General features: G+C 28.6%; 1 protein-coding gene across 4 annotated transcripts in view; it reads left to right on the plus strand.

Moving 5' to 3' along the window:
• Positions 1–22,745, plus strand: part of HDAC6 (histone deacetylase 6) — a 32,446-nt gene that overhangs the window by 5,470 nt on the left and 4,231 nt on the right. For 3 of the 4 annotated variants that reach the window (XM_014415447.2, XM_014415446.2, XM_014415449.3), the window contains 13 exons: positions 751–810; positions 5,169–5,258; positions 5,930–6,036; positions 6,120–6,361; positions 7,614–7,695; positions 7,785–7,872; positions 8,005–8,187; positions 8,746–8,903; positions 9,298–9,493; positions 9,708–9,837; positions 12,141–12,412; positions 22,142–22,435; positions 22,524–22,682. In XM_014415447.2, coding sequence (XP_014270933.1) covers positions 751–810; positions 5,169–5,258; positions 5,930–6,036; positions 6,120–6,361; positions 7,614–7,695; positions 7,785–7,872; positions 8,005–8,187; positions 8,746–8,903; positions 9,298–9,493; positions 9,708–9,837; positions 12,141–12,412; positions 22,142–22,435; positions 22,524–22,682 — 2,061 coding nt within the window. Of the gene's footprint in view, positions 1–750; positions 811–1,045; positions 1,106–5,168; positions 5,259–5,929; positions 6,037–6,119; positions 6,362–7,613; positions 7,696–7,784; positions 7,873–8,004; positions 8,188–8,745; positions 8,904–9,297; positions 9,494–9,707; positions 9,838–12,140; positions 12,413–22,141; positions 22,436–22,523; positions 22,683–22,745 lie in introns of all 4 variants that reach the window. The other variant, XM_014415448.2, reaches the window with a different exon arrangement.

The raw sequence follows: 22,745 nt of genomic DNA on the forward strand, positions 1-22,745 counted from the left end.
TACATATAATTTTTTTTTTATCAGCAATAAAAATCGTGATAATGAGGAATAATGCCTTTTATCGTTGAAACTTTTTGTAAATAACATTATAATTCTTTAAGAAAGAAATTGTTCATATATAACCTTATATAAAACTATTTCACCGATTTTTCAGTCATCTGTTATTTTTTTTTTTTATTAGTCTGTGCTGAGATTACGTTTAAACATAAGGAAATAATTTAAATAATCATGTCAAGTATTAGTGATGTTAGGATTAATAATTTTCATTTAATATATGTACATATAGTTGACCATAAGAATCGATATATAAGAAGATGGTCAGGGTTGCGGTCAAAAGTGAAACAAAAATAGTTTACAACTATTTTTGTTTCACTTTTGATCGCAACCCTGACCTTCTTCTTATATATAAATTTTCATTTAAGTTTATAAATGCTTACAGCAGATTAGGTTCATAAGGACATATTTTTTTAATGAGTAATAATGCATTCATTTCCTATTTCTCAGATTGTTCATTTTTAATGTATCAAAATTAAATTAATTGTTTAAAATAAAGGTAATTTTGATTCATAATATTATATTTCTCTATCATACATTATCAAATTTATTTATTTAGCCAATAGTGGTTGTATAGCATGCAATGACCAGTAAAGGCTTAAAATTTCTAATAATTGTTTGGCTTAACATTTATGATTATGATTCATCGCTCATTTTATTATTATTTTCAAAAAATGCTGAATACTTGGGTTTCAGTTCCAGCCTGAACTGGTTGTTGTATCTGCAGGATACGACGCTGCTCTGGGATGTCCTGAGGTAGAGATAGTATTTATTTTCCAATGAAACGATCCTTGTTGCTAGCTTTATCGGAACATTTTGTACATTTATCGAATGTTTTCATTATTTGTGTTATCTATAAAACACAATGTACAAGTCCATGTAATCAGTCCTGCTTAATTTTATTGTTTAATTTTTGTTGGAAGCTAGCAAAATGGAATGTTTCATTAAATTTTATACTTTGATTTGTAACCATTACTGATATGTTTAACAGTTTGAACCTGAACTAATTGTTGTATCAGCTGGTTATGATTCAGCTATTGGTGATGAAAAGGTAATAACTGTATTTTATGTATAGATGTAAATTTTTATTTAGGGGCCTTGTGAGCTAGTTTGTGTATAGCATCAATACTCTCAGTATTGTATCCAAGTATTCAAGGGTTCTCATTGTCTTCTCCTTGAATGAAGGCCTGTCTAACTTGTTTTTCATAATTAATGATCATATGTGAAAATGTGGCTCAATAAATCTTCAGGAAAAGATAGAAAAACATTGTTTTCTATTTTTCAGCATAGTTTCCTTTTAGCAACATAATGTCCAATTTTCCCTAAGCCATCAGAAAAATATGATTTTTGGAAATTCCTCAAAGTAGGTATTCGTTTTGGCGAAGACCTCTTCATTTTACATGAACCATTGTCCACTGAGTCATTATTCGGAAATTAAAATAAGTCACTGATGCTGAATATGGTGAATGATCTAATAATTTGAACTTTAATTCCTCAATTTTAGCCATTGAAACTGCACTCATGTGCAATCTAGCATCCTCTTGTTTAAGAGGATTATTTTTTTGTTCAAATGAGGACATTTTCCCTTTATTTTTCACCTAGTCACCCTAACAACAATACATAATACTGTTCAGTGATTGTACTTGTTCCAAACAGTTGATGAGCATAATTCCAAATGCATCCCAGAAAACCGTGGCCACAATCTTGCCAGTTGGCTTTATCTTCTTTGAAACTGGTTTACACTTCATCTCGGAAGTGTAGTGGTGTGTCAATGTTATATTTACAGTGAAACTAACCCAAATTTCAACGCATGTGTGCCAAGAGAGCCTTGAAGTGATCACATGATTGCGTTTGTTCTTAGCTGAGTGCATACGTAGTGCCATGAATTGCATCTAACTCAGCATGGATTAATTTCAGTGTTTACCTTTTAAACATAAGTGTTCACTCACCGCTCAAATCCCACCTTTTTTCCATTTTTCTAAATAAACAAAAGCTATTTATTTCAACCTATGATAAAAACAAAACAATTTGATAAATATGGCTCGAACTTTGGTATCTAGTGAGTAATGTTGTTTACTAAAAAAAAAAAAAAAAACCATTAACCATTAACAAACCGATGCTATGAGTGCCACCTCTTCAATTTTCTAAAGACTTTTTGACTCCCCTTGTAGTATAATTTATTAGCATTACCTCTCAGAGGCTTAGTTTATGAACACAGACCAAAAGAATTTGGTAGGAGGAAATGATATCAGTTTCTGAGAGGGAAAGTTTATTTATTAACTTTTATATTTCTTTGTGTGCTTGGTCTACATGGGTCATGTCATTATGATACATGTAGACTTAGTACATGATAATAGACTTATAGAGAAATTATTTCTATTATAAAATATTTTCACTAGTTTCAGTCAGGTGGTTATACATAAATAGTTATTTGTATTTTTATATAACACTCATTAAGTTGAAAATATCAATTTTCTATGTATTTTTTTCTTAGCGATGAATGAATCACATTTACATTGTATGAGTTTTTGTTTTTCCGTTAAAATATTTTCTTTCTATGCATTTTGATTCTTTCTAATCATTTTAAATGACAACTATTATGACTCAATCCAATTACAACATTGTTATAAAGCAATTTATATCGTTAACATCGTACTTTAATTTATAAATTTTTAAAATATTTGTGTGTCCCATAAGTTTTTTCTCCACCATGCTATGTATGACCTTGAGTCAGCTATGTTTGTAAACATGGAGGCATTTATTTAAGTTATCTGACAGCTCTTTCATAGTGCACTTCGTTGTTGACATTGTCTCTTTTAAAATCTATTTCTATCAGTTCAATATAGATAGCCAAAAGAAGCATTTGCAGCTTCATTGCTTTACAAAAGATAGTAATGCAAATGACACTGCAGACGAGATTTGCACTATTTATAGGAGTTGTACTATGACTATTAGAATTGTCTGCAGTTGGTTTAAAAATTTTAGAGCTGGCAATATTGATTTGAAAGATGAAGACCGCAGTGACAACCCAGTAACAACGGATCTAGACCTCATCCAGAGTATGATCGCTGAAAATCTGCACTACAGTGTATGTAGTACATGCGACTAACATTCCTAGAACAATGGTACATAATCATTTAATCAAGATGGAATATGTGAATCGGTATGAAGAACAACAGCCTTATGAACCGTGTCTCCATGTGCAATTTGTTCTTCAGTTACAAGGAAAAAAAAAATCCTTTTTTAAAGAGGCTTGTTCCTGGAGACAAGTCTTGGATTTTATATTAAAATGTGTCTAGAAAACACACTTGGTCTGAGGAAAATTGACCTTCAACTGTTGCAAAGCCAGGACTTCATCCAAGGAAAGCTCTTAAAAGTATTTGGTGGAACTGGAAAGATGTAGTGTACTAGAACCTCTTTCCACAAGGTGAGACGATCAATTCTGCAAAATATTGCTATCAACTAATTAAATTAAAAGCCGCCATCGTCAAAAAACAATCAGAATTGGTGATGTAATGAGGTCATATTTCATCACAACGTAAGACTGCATGTTGTATTGGCCTTGCCTTTTTTTTTTTTTTTTTGGCCAAGACTCCCATTGAAGTTCTATACTGTCTAATCATGGTTGGGGGTCTAAGTTTTTCATTTTGTGGTACCGCAACTCAATGAAAAAAGTCAATGCCCCAGGCCGGATTCGAATCGGCACTGCCAGTAGACATCAAATTGGTAAGACTGTGTCTTAACCACTGAGCTACGGGCAGCCACCATTGCCTTTAGACAGAACTCTTACAGCTTGATTGAGACATTCTACCTCATCCTCCGCACCCACCAGACCTTGTCCCATCCAATTATTACTCTTTAAAAAATTTTCTCCATGTTAAATGTCACAAAGGCGAAAGCGAAATTAAAATGCACCTCGATGAATATTTTGCAAGTAAATCTCAACAATTTTGGAAAGAGGGCATAATAAGGAGTTTTCCCGAGAGATGGAAGAAGATTCAGAAGAGCAGAGCAGTTTGTATGTAATGTTACTCAGTAAATCAACCTTAGACAAGAAATATCATCTATTAATTTCGCATAAAAAAAAAGAAGAAATTAAAGGACACCCTAATAATTAATTGCATCTATCAGTAATGTTAATCTAAGACCAATGTTTTAGTAGAAATTCTTATTATTTCTTTTTTTTCTTATATACACTTTCGTTATTCTTCAGAGAATTTCTCTCAAAGTAAAATTTTTTTTTTTTTATTCTATTATCTATACAATAGGATCTTGCTAGTCCAAACTAATAAAACCAAAAAAGTTGGGATCAGTGAAAAATTCACATAACTGACAGGGAAAAAAGATGACTTTGGTATAATGGATGAATATAAAATCAAAATTTATATATTGAAAATCTTTTTATAACATTTGAGCGTTATAAAAAAGGTTGAAATTTTAAAACCTCTTTTTCAAGGCTTCTGATCATGTCTAAGATTTTTTTTACAAGGATTTGTTATTAAGTATAAGAGGACATTAGTTGTTCACATGGTTTTATTCAACATTTGTCTTAACTTCAAATTATTAATTTTGATTTCTGAACAGTCTGGATTAGTGAGAGTCCAGTGTAATTAATTTACTATTTATTTACAAATTTGAGTGTATACACCTTAAGCTTAATTTTTTTTTCTTACCTCCCTGACAAAATAAGTTATTCAATACATATATATAGGAGTTATATGTATATCTGGTAGTTTGTAATTTAAGCTTAAATTTAGCTAAATTATCTTCCAAATATAGTTATCAAATTATTTAATTTTAATGAGTCCATAGATTTCAGGTTTTCTCAAGTATTTAATTTGAAAAATGCACATATGAGGAGTTTTCTATTTATATTTCAATTTGTTTCTAAACTTAAATTTTGCCTTGTGAAATATCAATAAAAATTTAACTCCTCTACACGAGATGCTCTCATGATTTTTAAATAATAACTTTCCAAAAGTGGATTTATTGACTTGTTTGAAAACTCCTCATATCCTTAATACATGTTAAAAAAAAAAAAAAAAAAAAAATCGAAACACTAAATTTTTATTTTTGTGTCATTACTGTATTTTGAATGAAGGCTATGTGCTTAGGGTGAAATGGAACTTACTCCAGCTGTTTATGCTCATTTGATCTCTTACTTAATGCCCTTAGCTAGTGGAAAAGTTGCTGTGTTATTGGAGGTATGTATGATACATTCTATTTTTATTTGATAATTATTAGTTATTGTATGAGATCTTTGTTTGTATTAATGGCCTTTGATAATCCCGTTATGAAAGCATACTCTAGATATTCAACAAATTCCTAATCCTTTTTAGTGAGGCAATAATGGTCAAGGTTCATTCTGTGGCATTGGTCTTAACTAAGACTATGTCTACTAAGGTCAGATTTGAACTGGAATCCACTTCTGTTTCGAATTAGCTGAAGTGCTACCTTAGAACTCTCTTATTTCAGTTTTAGTTTTTAGTTAATAATTAGCATTTTTTGTGTTTAGTCATTGGTAGATCAAAGATCGGGCTCTTTCTTACTTCATTCAATTCTTTATCAAGTTATATAGTGGTAAATACTTGCAATCGTTTAAATATTGCTTTTAATGAGCTGACAATATGTTTATTAGGAATCTGTCCTGGAGATTCCAAGCTGACATTTCCATTCCCATATTAACTTTAGCCACAATGTTGATAAATAAAAGATTAATTTCATTATAATCCTCACGTCCATTTTAATAACAGAAGATGATTATTAAACACTGATACTTGGAGTGTGATTTATTATTTTAGTAACCTGAAAACTTAAAAATATTCTAGTTTGTATTCTTAAAAAATAAACTTTATCAAAACAAAAATTATTTTAGGGAGGTTATTGCATTAAGTCACTATCTGAATGTGCTGCTTTGACATTAAGAGCTCTTATTGGAGATCCTGTACCATCTTTAGGATCCTTAAATCCTCCTTCAAAAAGGTATTGAAAATTGTAGTTTTAGTTTTGGTTAATGCTATTTAAATAAATTGCAATTTTTAACTTTTTTATAATTGTTTTTACAGCATGGTTGAGACAATTTCAAATGTAATATATAGTCACAGAGATGTTTGGAAGTGTTTCCGTGACTACCCAACTTACAGTATATACGAAGCTGCTAGCGAAGATGAGAAAAGACATCTTCCTCGTATTGTTTTTAACCACAATGTTGTGCAAAGTGATAAGTACCCTACCAGGGACTGTTATCCAATTCAGAGCAGTGACCTCTTCTCTAAATTAAATTCAAGATTAGACTCGTTGATAAATAGTAAGTTATTTATTATTAGAGTGTTACTTATTATAAACATTTAACCTTATTTATCAATGATATAAGTTTGTTTTTACTGTCCAAATACCTAGATGAAAGAATCAGCAAAATTATAATATTTCCTATTATTTTATATTGTTACTGAATATTGGCTACTTTTTTTTTGTACTAGAACAACACTTTTTGATTATTTGGGAATATAAGGTACTTATGTGCTTCTACTAGGGCTGGTAGGCATTCTAAATTCTACAGGTTATCATCCTATTCTAGCCAGAGTTTAAAAGATTCAAAAAATTCAATTTATCTATGCTCTTTTCATCATTATTACCTTCTTCAACTTAATATGTAGGTATTAATTTTGCTAAAATCTTTGGTTTTCCAATGGTGTATTATATATCTATGTTACCTCTATTATTTTTGAAAATTTATTTTCAACCTCAGAAAATATCTTTCTTTTTTCTCCGTTAGTTGGTAATCAAATTCTTTCATAGTTTGTATTTTAGTAGCTCAGTTACAGTCATGGAGAACAATGGTCCAGTTTCTTTTCACAAAATGAGTTAAACATTGTTTGCGTGATGTGGTTTCATCCTCCATGCAGTACCAAAGCTCTTTCATTGAAAAAAACAAAAACAAACTGGCTAGAAATGTGTTAGAAATGAGTTTAAATATGTGACTTCTTCACAACTGCTTAGTTTTTAACTCGGCAAGGTCTAATGAAGCCAATCATAGCAGAGTATATGGTACACATAACTAAGCTACTCATTTTTCCATTTTTTTATAATTACTAACAATGAGACATATTTAATTATTTAAAGTAAAAAAAATTAAAGGTATTTTACATTTAGGCCTTTAAGTCCTCTCAGACTATTTCATTGAGAATAAGACCTAGCTCATAATTTCATAATTCTTTTCATTTTTGAACTAGACTGTTCACTTGCATACAAACAAATCCTTAACGTGAATGGACAAACTGACCATTTTGTTATTTAGAGTTATTTGGAGTCATTCCTCTTTAAAATTGATAAATTCCCAAATACCAAAATCCATTAATATATTCCCATATACCAAAATCCATTGGTAAATTCCCATATACCAAAATCCATTGGTAAATTCCCATATATCAAAATCCATCGATAAATTCCCGGATTCGAAATTTTTCATAATTGCAATACTCCTCCATTAGTATATAGTTATTTAAAAGTAAAAAAATAAATTTTATAATTATGATACTTATTCATTGCTTTCATTTTAGGTACAAAATTATTTTCCCCAAAGTATAAAGTGTGTTTTGTTTATGATACTAAAATGATGGATCATAAAAATTATGAAGATAGGTTTGTAATTATTACGAAGCATCTGTTTATTTGATTTGATTATTTTAATTGGTTTTAGTTTTTATTGGTTTATTGAAATTTATTTTAAGGGATCATATAGAAAAACCTGCAAGGATATCAGCCATTTATAAATTCCATGATGAATATGGACTTCTTTCTAGATTGCATGTATTGAAGGTATATAGTTTCACTACATTATTAGCATTAAGAGCTATCATTTTTGTTTAATTTTTATGTTCATCAATAGCAAATTTGTTCTATCATTAATTGTTTTGCCTTTTCTCATTTAGATATTTTTTTTTTTTGTAGAGTCGCTCGGTGACAGAAGATGAAATTCGATACGTGCACAGCAAATCACATGTTAATGACATGATGAATCTTTCAAGTCTGAGCAGTTTTCAATTAAATGAGAAACAGCAGGTATACCATTCCGTATATTTGCATCAAGATACTTACAAAGCTGCCTGCCTTGCTGCGGGTTCTCTTTTGCAGGTAATTTCATATATATATTTTTTCTTTATATGTATATATAGTTGACCGTAAAAATTGATATATAAGAAGATGGTCAGGGATGCGGTCAAATGAACTCTTTTGACCGCATCCCTGACCATCTTATATATTTTTTCTTTAGTATCAGAATTTTTATTCATCATTAGTTAACTATTATTTGTAACAGTATCAATGCAAATTACTAATATGAGCAAAATAATTATTTAGAATATATGTTCAATGCACAAGCAGCATATTAAATGCTTTAACGATTTTTTTTTTTTAAGTGACTTGTTTCAATATTGTTTTGAAAAAGATGAGGTCTATTGAGTCAGTTGTTGGTTAATTAAGTTGCTTGTTGGCTGGTTGGTTAGTTATGTAATAATTAAGTTGGTTATCTTAATTATAATTTAGTATATTTTTGAGATTTAATAAGCTTTTTTTTTAAAATAAAACTTATTTTAATACATGTTTTAAATTAATTTAGAATATGAAAAGTTAGAAACTAGTTCTGATTGTCAGAAATTTAAAACAAGTTATAAAATTAAATTAAATCTTTAGGTAGTAGATTCAGTTCTTCAGGGTGAAAGTGGTACTGGCGTTGCTGTTGTACGACCTCCTGGACATCATGCGGACACCGACGAGCCTTGTGGATTCTGCATTTTCAATAATGTAGCTATAGCCGCACATTATGCTGTAAAAAAATATGGTCTTAAAAGGTATTCTTTCATTGTATAATTTAAGTTTTGGTAAAGTTTTCTGTCATTTTAATAAAATCTTATTTTGGGATTTTGTCTAACTCCTGTTTCCTGATCCAGCTCTCAGGGAGCTATTAATATGTGCAGTTTGAGTTCTACTCCAAAATATAAGTTCAATACAGATTTGTTACTGAATCCAATCAGACTTTTTAGGCTTTTAACATTATCTAAATTATTTCGCTCTAGAATTAATTGTCAAAATATCCTCCGATTAACTCCAGCTTCTCACTTCTACATGCACTCCTTCATGTTTCCCTTTTCTAAATTTTACTTTTCATAGCACTTAGAATTTTTCATCTATGCTAAAAGAAGCTGGAACATATCAATAATTATTAATCTTACTTTCATTGTTTAGGATTCTGATATTAGATTGGGATGTTCATCATGGGAACGGAACTCAAGAGATATTCTTTGAAGAATCAAGTGTTCTTTACATCTCGATACACAGATTTGACAATGGGTCCTTTTTCCCTAATACTGGAGATGGTGCAGCTACACAGGTTGGAAGAGGGAATGGTGAAGGTTACACTGTCAACATTCCTTGGAATAAGGTTCGCTATGTTTATCTCTAGATTTTTTATCTGGATACTCCTCCTAATACTAATAAGGAAATTTCAAGAAAAAGAAATAGTTTTTATTTGATATGGTTTTTAATGTAATTTTTGTAATTACTTACCTTACTTGATTGATTTTATCAATGTGTAATCATCATAATAATGTATGGGATGTTAACAATTTTGTGTAATTATTATTTTGAAATTTCAGGGGAATATGGGAAATGGAGACTATGTCGCAGCCTTTTTTCAAGTGGTTTTACCTATAGCCTATCAGTTTGATCCTGAGCTTGTTTTAGTTTCAGCTGGCTTTGATGCTGCCATCGGTGATCCTTTAGGAGGTAAATCCTTATTTATAGTTTCACAGCCCTCAAATATCCATGCTCTGTTATTTATAGGTTATAATCAGAAAAAGTTTTCATTCATAAAGCATATACTTATTCCTTGTAATTAGATGTTACTTAAGATTTTTTAATTTAAATATTATAATAAAATATGGGGGTGATGGTAGCAGCGTGGTAACGCGCCTGTCTACCATCCCCAACCCATAGATTGGGAGTTTGAGCCCGGCCCTACCGGGATTTTTTCAAGCATAAAAATTACGCAATACTCACTCACAATCTCCCCCCGGGCATTTGTGAGGCCGGTTAGCCAATGGGTGGCACTCACAAAAATAGGCGTGGGAGTGACAGACCCACCCTATGAAAATCACGTCAGGAAACGCGCGATGTATTTCTTAAGTACATAGCGCGAGGCTTTGGACCTCCACGGTCTGTCACGCCAATGAAAAAAAAAAAAAATAATAAATAAAATATATCTATCCATACAGTCTCAACATTCTTTATTAATTCATCCTAAATATCCAATGTTTTTGCCAAACTGGCCATTACCAAGGACAATCTATTAAATAACAGCTTGTATTACAAACTTATTAACAATTTTAAAATCAATATTATTTGTGAAATTATATTTAATACAGAACAGATGGTAAGAATTTTAATTAAAAGTATAATTACTGCTAGTAATGTATATTTCATTATAAGTTACTTTTACATTATATTTCATATAAATTACTAGCTGTAATGTTATAAATAATTACATAATTAAGGTGTTAAAAATGACTAATTCTATCAGGTTAAATATAGTAAAAAGTAAGATTTTTAAAATGTTCCTTTAAAATTTTTGTTCTAAAAATTTTGTTTACAAAATTCTGGATGTAAGTAATTCCAAAAAAAGACAAATGAACAAAATAAAAATACAATCAGAAAAAAGTTTTATAGATTTAATTAATACAAAATGGCTATTTGAAGACATATAGAGATCATTTCAAGAACATGTTGACAAATTCGCCTTGTGTTATAGTCCTAGCAATGAAATTAAAAATAACTCTTGCAAAATTAAGGAAAAAATAAAATCAAAACATCCATCACCACTGGTTTATAAAATTCCATGTTTGAATTTTACAGCAATTTAGATTGTTGAAACCAAATAATTTGGGAGAGTGAATGTATCAACATCGAAATGGTACCAAAAATAAGGAACCAAGTAAACCAGAACTGGTGCAGCATGTATAAATATAGTTTTGATTTTGATTCAAATGAAAATGCTTCAATATATTTATATATCATAAAATATTAATAATACAATTAATTTTAAATCAGCATTATGCAGAAATTTTAAGTAAATTAATTTGTAATTAATATGGTTTTTAGTAATTATTTACAATTCAATTTAAAAGGGTTTTTAATATTAAAAAAAAAAATTATCAAATATACCATAATATAGTTTGAAATAAAATGATACTATGCCTAACCTGGTTGTGAGGTAGGTTAAATGCTGTGGTGTTGATAGGTTAGCTCTTAATAGTATAACAAAACTTGCAAATTAAAGAATTTATGTTTAAATGAAAAAGTTGTCAAATATAGGCAAGTAAACATAAAATGGTGGAAATTTATAAATAAATATAATTTCCCTTATTTAATTTGAAGATATTATATCAAACCTGAGCAAAATAGCCTGCTAGTTTTTTAATACTTAATGTGAGGCTTTGAAATGATAATTAAGGTATTTTAATTTATAACTAATTATGGTTTTTAAATTGTTTGTAATAAAAGCTGCTTGTAGGATTTCTTTTAAATAATAACCACTGAATTGAATCAATCAAATAAACTTTAATACACTAACTTAAACTAAACTTAACAATTGAATAAACTTTAATTCACACACATAAAAGTCACACCAATTAATTCAATTAAATCATCTGTGTAACCTCCTCCCTGTGTTACCAGATACCTATATTTCTTATTAAAAAATAAAATTAATATTTTATCTATAGTTTAGTACACTCTTGTTTAATATATAGTCCTTAATAATGGCCAGTTTGTTTGAAATGTTGGGTATTTAAAATTAATTAATTTAAAAAAAATTGAGGGTTTATGAATATGTATTATTTTGAATCATAAATATAAGCAGTCTCGATCAGGATTTCAAAAAAATATCTATTAACTAAATTATTTTTTCTATATAATTGAGATTGTGCTACATTTGTTCTGACTTACCTAGCCAAGTATCCAACATAAAAAATATATATATTTATACATCTATTAGTTGACAAATTTCATAAGATGAATGTTTGTATTAATAGGTTGTAAAGTGACTCCAGAGTGCTTTGGACATATGACCTCCTGGCTGTTACCCCTAGCGGGAGGAAAAGTAATTCTTTCATTAGAAGGAGGTTATAATATCCACTCTATTTCTTATTCTATGACAATGTGTACCAAAGCATTACTTGGTGATCCCTTACCGCCTTTGAAAGAGGGTAGTGTTCCTTGTACATCAGCCTCCGAGTCTATCAGGGAAGTCATAAGTGCCCATTCTAGGTACTGGTCATCTCTCTGCTTTGATGCAGCTCTTCCGGTAAGTAAATTTTATTTATAACATATTAAATTTTAAAGTTTTCATTGAAAAACTTATTCAGTAAACCTGTATCAGTAGAGTATACCTGAAGAAGTTGTGTGAAAAATTGTCAAAACATTAAAAGAAATATAGTGGAATCTTGAGGATATGAAAACCTTGATATTAAGGATTTTTAAAATCTTCTTAGACTAGCCTTAGCATTGAATGAAAAATAGAGCTCTATTTAATGAATAAAGTATGTAAACAAATCTTGATATAATGACTTGAAATCCTTTCAGAATGAATAATTTATCGTTAGGCAATGAATAAGAATGGCTTCTATATTGCAAAAATGACCTTCATGCAATACATTGTCCAAATATCTACCACAGTTAAATAAATTTATGGGTCTGAAGAAAAATCTTTATGAGCCCTTATTAGAGTTTTGTCTATTTTGCTACCCAATGCATTAAATTTTTTTGTAATTGAAGTATACTATACATGTCATCTAGTAGTGATGGATAACTAACGGTAACAGTTTGCATTATGTGTTGTGAATGAGAACATATTAAGTTTATGTAATTTCAATGTGTAACTAATATATAATATGTACTGTACAGTATTTTTTGTCTATTTTTTCAAAGTAAGTCTGTACATAGTTTAATTACGGTGTGTTTATTATTTCTCATACCGCACCTATTTATCATTTTAACGAGTTTAGATTTCATACAATTTGTTACATAGAGCTCAATAAGTAAGTATCTGAACCTCAAAATAATCAACCCCTCAATACAAGAAAGTTTTTGAAAACCTCTTGGGAATACATATATCAAGGTTCTAGTGTATTTCGAAGTATCTCATAGAGTAGTCTTGAAACTTGTATTAATTAGTGCCTGTATTACCAAATTTACTTCTACATTAGTATGAATTCATACACAGAAAAATTCTTTTTGTTAAACCATTAACAACTTGGTGAGAAAACTTTTTGTAACAGTTTCTGAACATTCTACTTATCCAGGTTTGGCTGTTGTAATTGTTGTTCATGTTATGTCTGTTAATATGGTATCACAGTACAATCTTTTTACTCCAAAATTTGTTATTTCGAAACATTCAGTTATTTGACAGTGTTGTGATGTCTGAAGAAAGAACACTTGGACAGATAGCGGGCTAAGCCTCAAAGCAGAAGTGAGGAGGTTGTTTTTCAATCACAACGTATTTGTTGATTATTGTTAAACAATTTCTGTAGTGGTTATATTTTCTTAGTAGATAATAATTAATTAAAAAAAATTAGCTTTCCATCATTTCAATCTGAATTCCTTATTTACATTGGTTATGTCTGACCCTCAGTAATTTGAAATGTTTAATGATCAGATAACTTGTCAGTCTCATATAAATTAGATTATCAAGATTGTACTGTACTTGACTTTGAAAAATTTAACATTTTAAAATTGAAAAATAATATTAAGGAAAATAAAAATCATGTTGGTCAGTTTTGTTATCCTTTTAAGAAAAATTAATGACACTAATTTTTTTGATTAATTCGGTTAGACCCTTACCTAGATATCCTTATTTAATGTTAGTAATTATTGTTATGTTTATCTTTCTTTAGTCTATTTCTTTAATTTCAAATCATTATTGTGTGCATAAAATTTGAAATAGTTTTACTTATAAAATTGAAAAATAATATTGAGGAAAATAAAAATCATGTTAGTCAGATTTATTATCCTTTTAAAAAAAATTAATGATAATGATGAGAAGATGAAGAAACACAAAACAAGTTGAGAGAACTTATTTCATAGTGCCAACGTTTTGGCCAGAGTTTATAGCCTTCATCAGGGTTAAGAAAAAAGAGCAAGATAACAACCAATGAATAAAAAAAATAAATAAATAATATAATCAAAGAAATAAAATTTTTAAAATTATATAATGCAAAGAAACTAAGAATTATGGATATATTAATTTGAAAATTAAAGTTATGGAAAGAAAAAAAAATTAAATAATAAAAAAAAATATTAATTATTAGAAGAAAATATATGTAACTGATGAAATATGCAAGTATAATACTCGAATAAAGAAACATAATATAAGGTTGAGTTGGACAAAAGAAGTGAATAGAAACCATGACAATAATAATATGTGGTGAATATAACTAATAACGTGGGTAAGGGGAAATAAGAAGAGAAGGAGGTAAAAATAAGATAAGAAAAGAGAATAAGACAAAACTCACCTACTCCTAGGAGATCACAAATCTAAGTGAGCTCAGTGGTGCTAGGACTGTGGTAAGACTCTGAATTAAAAATACGTTAAGAAGATGACGAAATTACCGGAAGGAGAGAATACGTTACAAGTTATTTGGATGAGTAAAAATAAGAAATTGAAGATATTATAAGAATAATAATTAAAAAATTATAATAGTAGTAATAATAATAAAATAAAAATTTTTAAATAAAATTTTTTTTAACTATGTTACTTTTTCAATAAATTAACTATTTGGGAATATGTTAGTCTGCTTTTAAGTTGACGGAAAAAGGTTCTAATTGGATATAGAAGCTTTCAGAGAAAAGTCTTTTATCATGGTTACCGAACTGTGGCTAGAATAGATGTTTTATCAAAATCGAAGAATCACTCAAGAGAGAGAATGTTCTAAAAGTTTAGAGGCAGAATGATTATATGAGAAAACAGAATACTTATGTTGTTTGATGCAGTCTTTTAAAAGGTTTTTGATTTCACCGATGTAAACAGAATTACAATTGGGAGTGGAGCAAGGGATGGGTATACGAACCTTTATGGGTAAACGGTAGCCTTTTGTTGGTGGTTACGAACTGTGGCTAGAATAGACTCTAGAATAAGCTAGAATAGACATCGTCCTCAATGATTTGCTTGATTCCGTTATCCCACTTTTTCCAGTTGACATTATTCTCATTAAAAAATATGTAGATGAACTCCTTGTTGTTAATCCTGATAAAATCTCTGATATTTTATCCGCCTTACTTTCCTACCATCCACGCCTTAATTTTATTGTAGAACACGAAAATATTCACTCTCTTTATTTCCTCAACCCAGACAACACCGTATCCACTGACTAGTAAACTAAACCAACTTACTCAGGCAGACTTTTAAATTACCACTCCCAGCATCCTTACCATCAAAAAATTAACATAGCTAAAAACCTTATTCCCTGTTGTTTTTCCCAATTCCATGAAAGAAGCACACACCGCATTAAACAAATACTCTTAACTATTAACTTCTCCCTCCATATCATTCATAAACTAATAAACAACTACAAAAATTGTCTCACTAGTTCACCTAATTCTTCACAACCCTTCTCTATCCCCTTATGCAGGTCACTACCATACATTCCTCTCTTTCAGAAAACATCTATAAATTCCTAAGTTCTACTATACCTAACCTTCATATTGCTTTTAGACCTCACAACACACTAGCTAATATCAACTCACAACTTAAAGACCCTATCCCTCTTCTACACCGATCACATGTATACCCATCCCTTGCTCCACTCCCAATTGTAATTCTGTTTACATCGGTGAAACCAAAAACCTTTTAAAAGACTGCATCAAACAACATAAGTATTCTGTTTTCTCATATAATCATTCTGCCTCTAAGCTTTTAGAACATTCTCTCTCTTTAAATCACTCCTTCAATTTTGATAAAACATCTATTCTAGTCACAGTTCGGTAACCATGATAAAAGACTTTTCTCTGAAAGCTTCTATATTCAATTAGAACCTTCTTCCGTCAAGTTAAATGACATGATGATAATACATTTTTTTTTAAGCCATTTGTCGTGACCTTTTTATACTTTTTCCTCTTTCAAATAAAAGTTTTTAAATATCTTCGATTTCTTATTTTTACCCATCCAAATAACTTGCTACATATTCTCTCGTTCTGGTAATTTCGTCATCTTCTTAATGTATTTTTAATTCAGAGTCTTACTGCAGGCGCCACTGAGCTCACTTAGATTTGCGATCTCTTTGGAGTATGTGAGTTTTTTGTCTTAGTCTCTTTTCTTATCTTATTTTTACCTCCTTCTCTTCTTATTTCCCCTTACCCATATTATTAGTTATATTCACCATATATTCACTTCGTTTGTCTAACTCAACCTTATATTTTATTTCTTTATTCTAGTATTATGCTTACATATTTCATCAGTTACATATATATTTTTTTTATTATTTTCTTTTTTTTTTCTTTTCATAACTTTAAATTTTAATTATTGTTAAATTAATATATTTATATTTCTTCATTTCTTTGCATTATATAATTTAAAAATTTTATTTCATAATAAAGATTATGTTATTCTACTTACATATTTAATTAAACATTTTATTTTCCACTTAACTTTATTTTTCATAATTTTCATTCTGTATGTCATTCTGTTTATATTTTATCTTTTTATTTTATTTTATTTGTTTTTTATTCATTGGTTGTTATTCATTGTTCTTAGCCCTGATGAAGGCTAGAAACTCTGGCTGAAACGTTGGCACTATTAAATAAGTTCTTTCAACTCGTTTTTATATTTTACTGTCCGGACCCCCAACCATCTTCTCATCATAATGATAATAATTTTTAAATTAATTCGGATTAGACCCTCATCTAGATATCCTTATTTAATGTTAGTAATTATAGTTATGTTTATCTTTCTTTAATCTATTTCGTTAATTTCAAATCATTATTGTGTGCTTAAAATTTGAAATTGTTTCAGTTATAAAATTTATGTTTTAATGTAATGGTGTACCGGCACTGTAATTTTTTTCAAATATATATTCAATCTATTCTTCATATCACAGTTAAATTATTTTTTGTTGTAGGTAGTCTTAATTTAAGATGAAAATTGATTTTTATGGATTAAGACTTTATTTTTGTTATTATGAATGTTGTTTAGTTGATCCTGTTTTTATGCTTAGTGTTTTTGGATATAAGAATTTAATTTTTTAATTTACAGAAATGGACATCTGTTTCAGGGTCAAATATAATTACAATTTTCTTTTATTTACTTACTTATTATTTTTTACAATGAAAATGTTTTGCTAATTTTGTCACTATCATGTTGGTTATAGTTGATTCAATATATATGAACATACTATACCTTTCTGTTATAAAAAGAAAACAGTTTATTAACTTTATAATAAGCTCAACCTGTTGTACAATTTAGACCAAATAAAGAAACTAGTTTACAATAATTAATCTATTATGATTAAAAAAAAAAATACCATCTTAAGTCCAGAAATTTTAATTATAATATATATATTTCATTGAATTACATAAGAAAATAATATGGCATTTTGGCCATTCTCAAACATATATTGCTGGATAAGTAAACTTAACTGTTAGTGAACCCTATGAACAGATCTTAGGCGGACAGTTTTTTGATGGGGACAGTCTATTTTTTTTAGATTATAGACTATTAGCGAGAAATTATTTCCCCTGTATATAAGATAGCTGTCTTGTCAGTCACCATTTTAAAATTGTTTTACAATCTTTTAGCTGGGTGTTTCTAGTTTGATTATTATTTCAACTCAATTAAAAAAAATACTTTAAGGTTATTAATTTGTTTTATCATGTATTTATTATTATGACATCACAAGCAGTTTATTATTCATGTTCTGATTTATGGAAATTATTCTATTAAGTCGCAATACAACCGTAGAACAATATAATTGTTTTAATATAACCTCCAAAATATTGGACTGAATAACTACAAACAATAAACAATAAGATTCAGGTTAGAGTTTATTTTTAGATATCAATCACAGTAATTAAAATCAGGGAAATCGATGATTATCGTTGAGCTCAAAACATTTTCTTCAACAGGCTTGACATATGACTTTGGGGTATATAAGTTGTGAAGTGGAGTGGTCTTTTTTCCTCAAACTTTTTTATTGCTTACTACATGAATCTTTTTTAACTTATTAATTACAATTGTGCTAACATCAAATTCTTTAAAAATTACGATACCACACTTAAAGATTATTGATTACTTTTTATTTTAAAGAAGATGGCCTCGTGACCTTATATTGTAAACTGTTTTTAGAGTTCTACTACTGGGTAGTTTCTCTACATCCTGTATCATATCATTATGTCATTATGATCAAATTTACTGGTTGTATTTTTTTATACAGTTGTAAATATCAATAAATAAAATAAAAAAAAACTTTTTATTTTTCAAAGCTGTTATAACTTTACTCCATTTAAAATTCTTATTTTTACCATTTTAGTTATGTTATTACCTTGTATCTTCTCTTAGCTATTTGTTTTTCAATTTGATTATTGATGCTACTTGATCCTCAAGCTAGATGTAGAAAACCTGCCTTGTATAGTAGCTATTCAAAGTATGAGCTTTCATTATTGATCAAAGAAATGATAATTAATGGCTATCCCTGTTTTTGAAGCTTGAAATTTTTACATTAATAATTTTATTTCATTTAGGCTTTGACAGTGAATAAATCATTGAATCATTTCACATTATAGTTTGTTTAAGTTTCGTTCATTTCTGACTGGCTGTAGCAGTAGAGTTGTTTCATTTTTACTTGACTCCTCTGTAAATTAACTAGGTTCCACTTTTTTTTAAATTTTATCTCATTTAAAATGTAGAATATTTATTTGCTTTAAGTTGATAATTTAAATCAATATTGTTCCTTTTTATTTCTTTTATAAATACATGACTATTTAAATTTAATACATACAAAATAATTTGACCATAGAACTAGCATTAATTCTAACTTCCACGCAAAACTCGGTATTTTAGCTGTTTATTTTTTAATAAATGCTAAAAACATTCCTGTGATGATAAAATATTATCTAAAAATGATTATCTTCTAATTATAGATTTATTATTTGATGTTTGAAAAACACAAAATACAAATTATAGTTAAACCATATCATATCATTTTCTGCACGCAGTGTTGAAGGACGCAGTAAAAACCTTATGGAGAAGAAGAAATAATTAGCAATTGTTACATCAATGGTGATGAGTAGGTGAGCTTACCTTTTGCCAAATTGTGATTGTTTTGCAAAACACTTAGTTGGAAAAAACGTTTGCAACTTTCTTTTCTTTTTTTTTTTTTCTATATTGTTATGTTTCCTTACTCTTTCTGTTTATACATTTACATATTTCTTTGAATGTTTGGTGTATGTTATTGTTCATCATGAATTCGTTTTACAATTATAACACCACTGCTCTGAAAATGAAAAATCACTGAAAAGTTTTCATAATGTTTCATTGTGCTGCATTATTTTTTAGATACATTAATGTGTTTATTTTTCTGTATTGTACCTCTGTTGATTTTGATTATTAGTTATTAATATTGTGATCATATGTGTCATCTATAGAATATTTCTGTTTTCATAACTAAAATATCGTTTTGTTTTGGTGTTGTAGAAAATAAAAATCTAGTGGGATGCACTCATCACACAACTTTCACTTATCGGCCTACATTGAGTTGAAATTAATCCCTGCTCATTTCGGAACTGATATTTCTATATTATTTATTGTTTCAATACTTTCCTGTACTTATTTTATAAATGACATATTGACTAACTACAATTTTTATAGTTTTCATTAAAGTACTTTTAATATTTTTCATTCCAAATTTTTAAAATTTTTCTTTTGCATAGGTATGGTAGAAATATAAAAATGTAACAGTTCTACTAAAATTTACATTTTGCATTTGACCACTTATCCAGTGCTAGATTGTAATTAAATCAATATTGAAAATACTAAGAATGATTTTATGGATTTAATCATTGTGTCCTCTGAAAGCTCCAAATATAGGTTAAGTGACATTAAAAAGTAATTATTTAATAACAATGTTGACATGACAACAGTTATCAGACTGACAAAACAGAAAACTAGATATGTGTGTTTAATGTCAAACTCGTGTTAGAACTCCTGTTTTGTTTATGGATTTTTCCTTATTCTCCATTACTTTCTATCTATGACTCAATTTGTTGCATATTATTATTTTTTTGAAATCTTTCTTTTCAACAGTATATAAGTCTATATTATTGTTCTGTTTTTTGGAAATGTGTTTTCAACCTAAAAAAAAAAATAATTCTCTAATTTTCTTAAGTTGATTATTAAATCCTTTCATAATTAATTTTTATACATTTTTCATTAAAATGTGAGATGGCTAATTATTTTAAATTAAAAAAATTGAAAGATATTTCAGAGGATTTTTTTTTTTTTTTAAATCGCATTTCAGACCTGTCAGACTATTTCAATGAGGATTAAACCAGTTTGATATTAAAGACCACTTGATTCTACATTGATTTATTGAGTTTAATCAAAATCGTTACTGTCTTTTTTTTTTTTTAGAAAATCTTACAAAAGTGTAAAATTGACTATATAAAGTGGTACTTCTTGTTTATTTATTTTAATGAAAAAGTTGCTGTAATATCCCAAACATACACCTGGTCGAAATATGTAATATCAGTTTCATACGACTTTTGGTTATTGTGGTAGGCTGTTCACACAGACATGCCAGACCGTTTTGCAGAACTTGAATATTTGGACTTGGGGACCTAAATTGAAAACTCAAATTCAAAATTTTCGTGCTCGCAATACTTTCATATATACATATATTGGTAAGTGAAAGTAAAAATTAAGTTTTATATATAATGCTGATCTCTTTATGATGGTCTTAAATTAATCTAAATGCCTACTTATTTTATATAAGGATAAGAGTATAGATTTGAATATTCTTAGAAAAAAAATTTTAATCTAAATAATTGTTATTATGAACTAAAATAGAGATTGGTATTCCTAAAAAAGAAAGTAGTTCATTGATAAATTTTTAACAAAGGCTCTTTCGCATTAGTTTTCTGTTCTTTCCTTATCATTGATTCGTCTTTTTTTTTTAATTTACAACTTCAGGATAAAATAAAGCGAATGTTATAACTTACATTATATGTTGAATTAAACATGCTCCAAGACTAATTGTTTATTTTACGTTTCTATTAAGATATACTAACCATGAGAAGTTTTTATTTCTTTATATTGTGAAAATGTTTTTGACTTAAAAGATAAGATACTAATATTGATATCTTATACAAAGCAAGCTTTATCTTTTTTCCTTCTTCCCTTAACAATTTATTATATATTTAATCGAATAATATTAATAGTTAAATATTTGATGTTGAAATTATGTTGCTGTTGAAGAATTTTTTGAAAAAATTTGAAATACATTGGAATTAAGGGATTGTATTCTGTAACCAGTGCAGTCCATTTTCAAATTTATAATTTTCTATTTCTTTTATCACTTGGTACTAAATCAGTTTTTATCTCCAAAAAAATGCTTCTTTTTTTATAAAGTAAAATAATATGCAATTATCTTTTGTAATAATTTAGTTCCAAAATTGTTAATTAAATAAGATAAAAATGGACTTGGTTTATTTTGGAATGCAGTGTCTTAGTTAGTTATCCATAATTTTTCTTCATATTTTTACCTAAGTTTCAAAGATATTTTTGATTATTTCATTAATTGATCAACATGATTTTCAGTTTTAGCTATAGTGATTTTAGGTTCTTAATTACTTTTTACTTTATTATTAATTGTTTTATAATATTTTAAAGTAGTATTATTAAATTGTTATAGTCAATCAGTGTTAACTTCTTGATATTATTTCATTATATGTTTCTTAAAATTTTATACTGGAGATTTACTGGTTACTTTGTTACAGTCTTATGTTAGTATGTATATATTTTATTTATGGCATTTTTATTTTATTATAGGTAGAAAATGTTCTTACTGAAAGAAAACAGAAAAAAGGGAATAATATTGCTACCAATGTTCAGAACCAAAAAAACGCGGACACGCTCGCTCGCGAAGTGCGAGACTTATCGCTAGGAGAGGAGAAGTTAGAGGAAACAATTGATGGGAATGAAGAAGGCAATAATAAACATAGTAACAACGAAGGTAGCAGTAGTAGTAGCAGTAGGACACCCAATGAGCCAGGGATGAGCTCTAACTCTTCTGGAGCTGCCTCACGACCGACCCTCACTGAGTTTTTGACTGAAAATTTGGAGGTAAAAATAAAATTTATGTGGTGCATAAGTGAACATAGTTACAAATATCGATATTTTCTTTTAATATTTTTATATGATTTGTTTGTAGGCTCTTCAAAATGAAGAAATGTTTGCTGTGGTCCCTTTGAGAACTTGTCCTCACTTGCCTGAGGTTGCACCAGTTCCTAATGGTGTTCTCGATGTCTCAACTCCTTGCTCAACTTGTGGTGACCCATCTGAGAATTGGGTCTGTCTTACTTGTTACTCTGTAAGTTATTGTATTATACTTCAGCTCTAACTCTGTCATGTAATACTATGTGAAAAAAAATGG

This window comes from Halyomorpha halys, unplaced genomic scaffold (genome assembly GCF_000696795.3).
Source record: "Halyomorpha halys isolate HHAL.00 unplaced genomic scaffold, Hhal_1.1 Scaffold100.1, whole genome shotgun sequence".
NCBI lineage: Eukaryota > Metazoa > Arthropoda > Insecta > Hemiptera > Pentatomidae > Halyomorpha > Halyomorpha halys.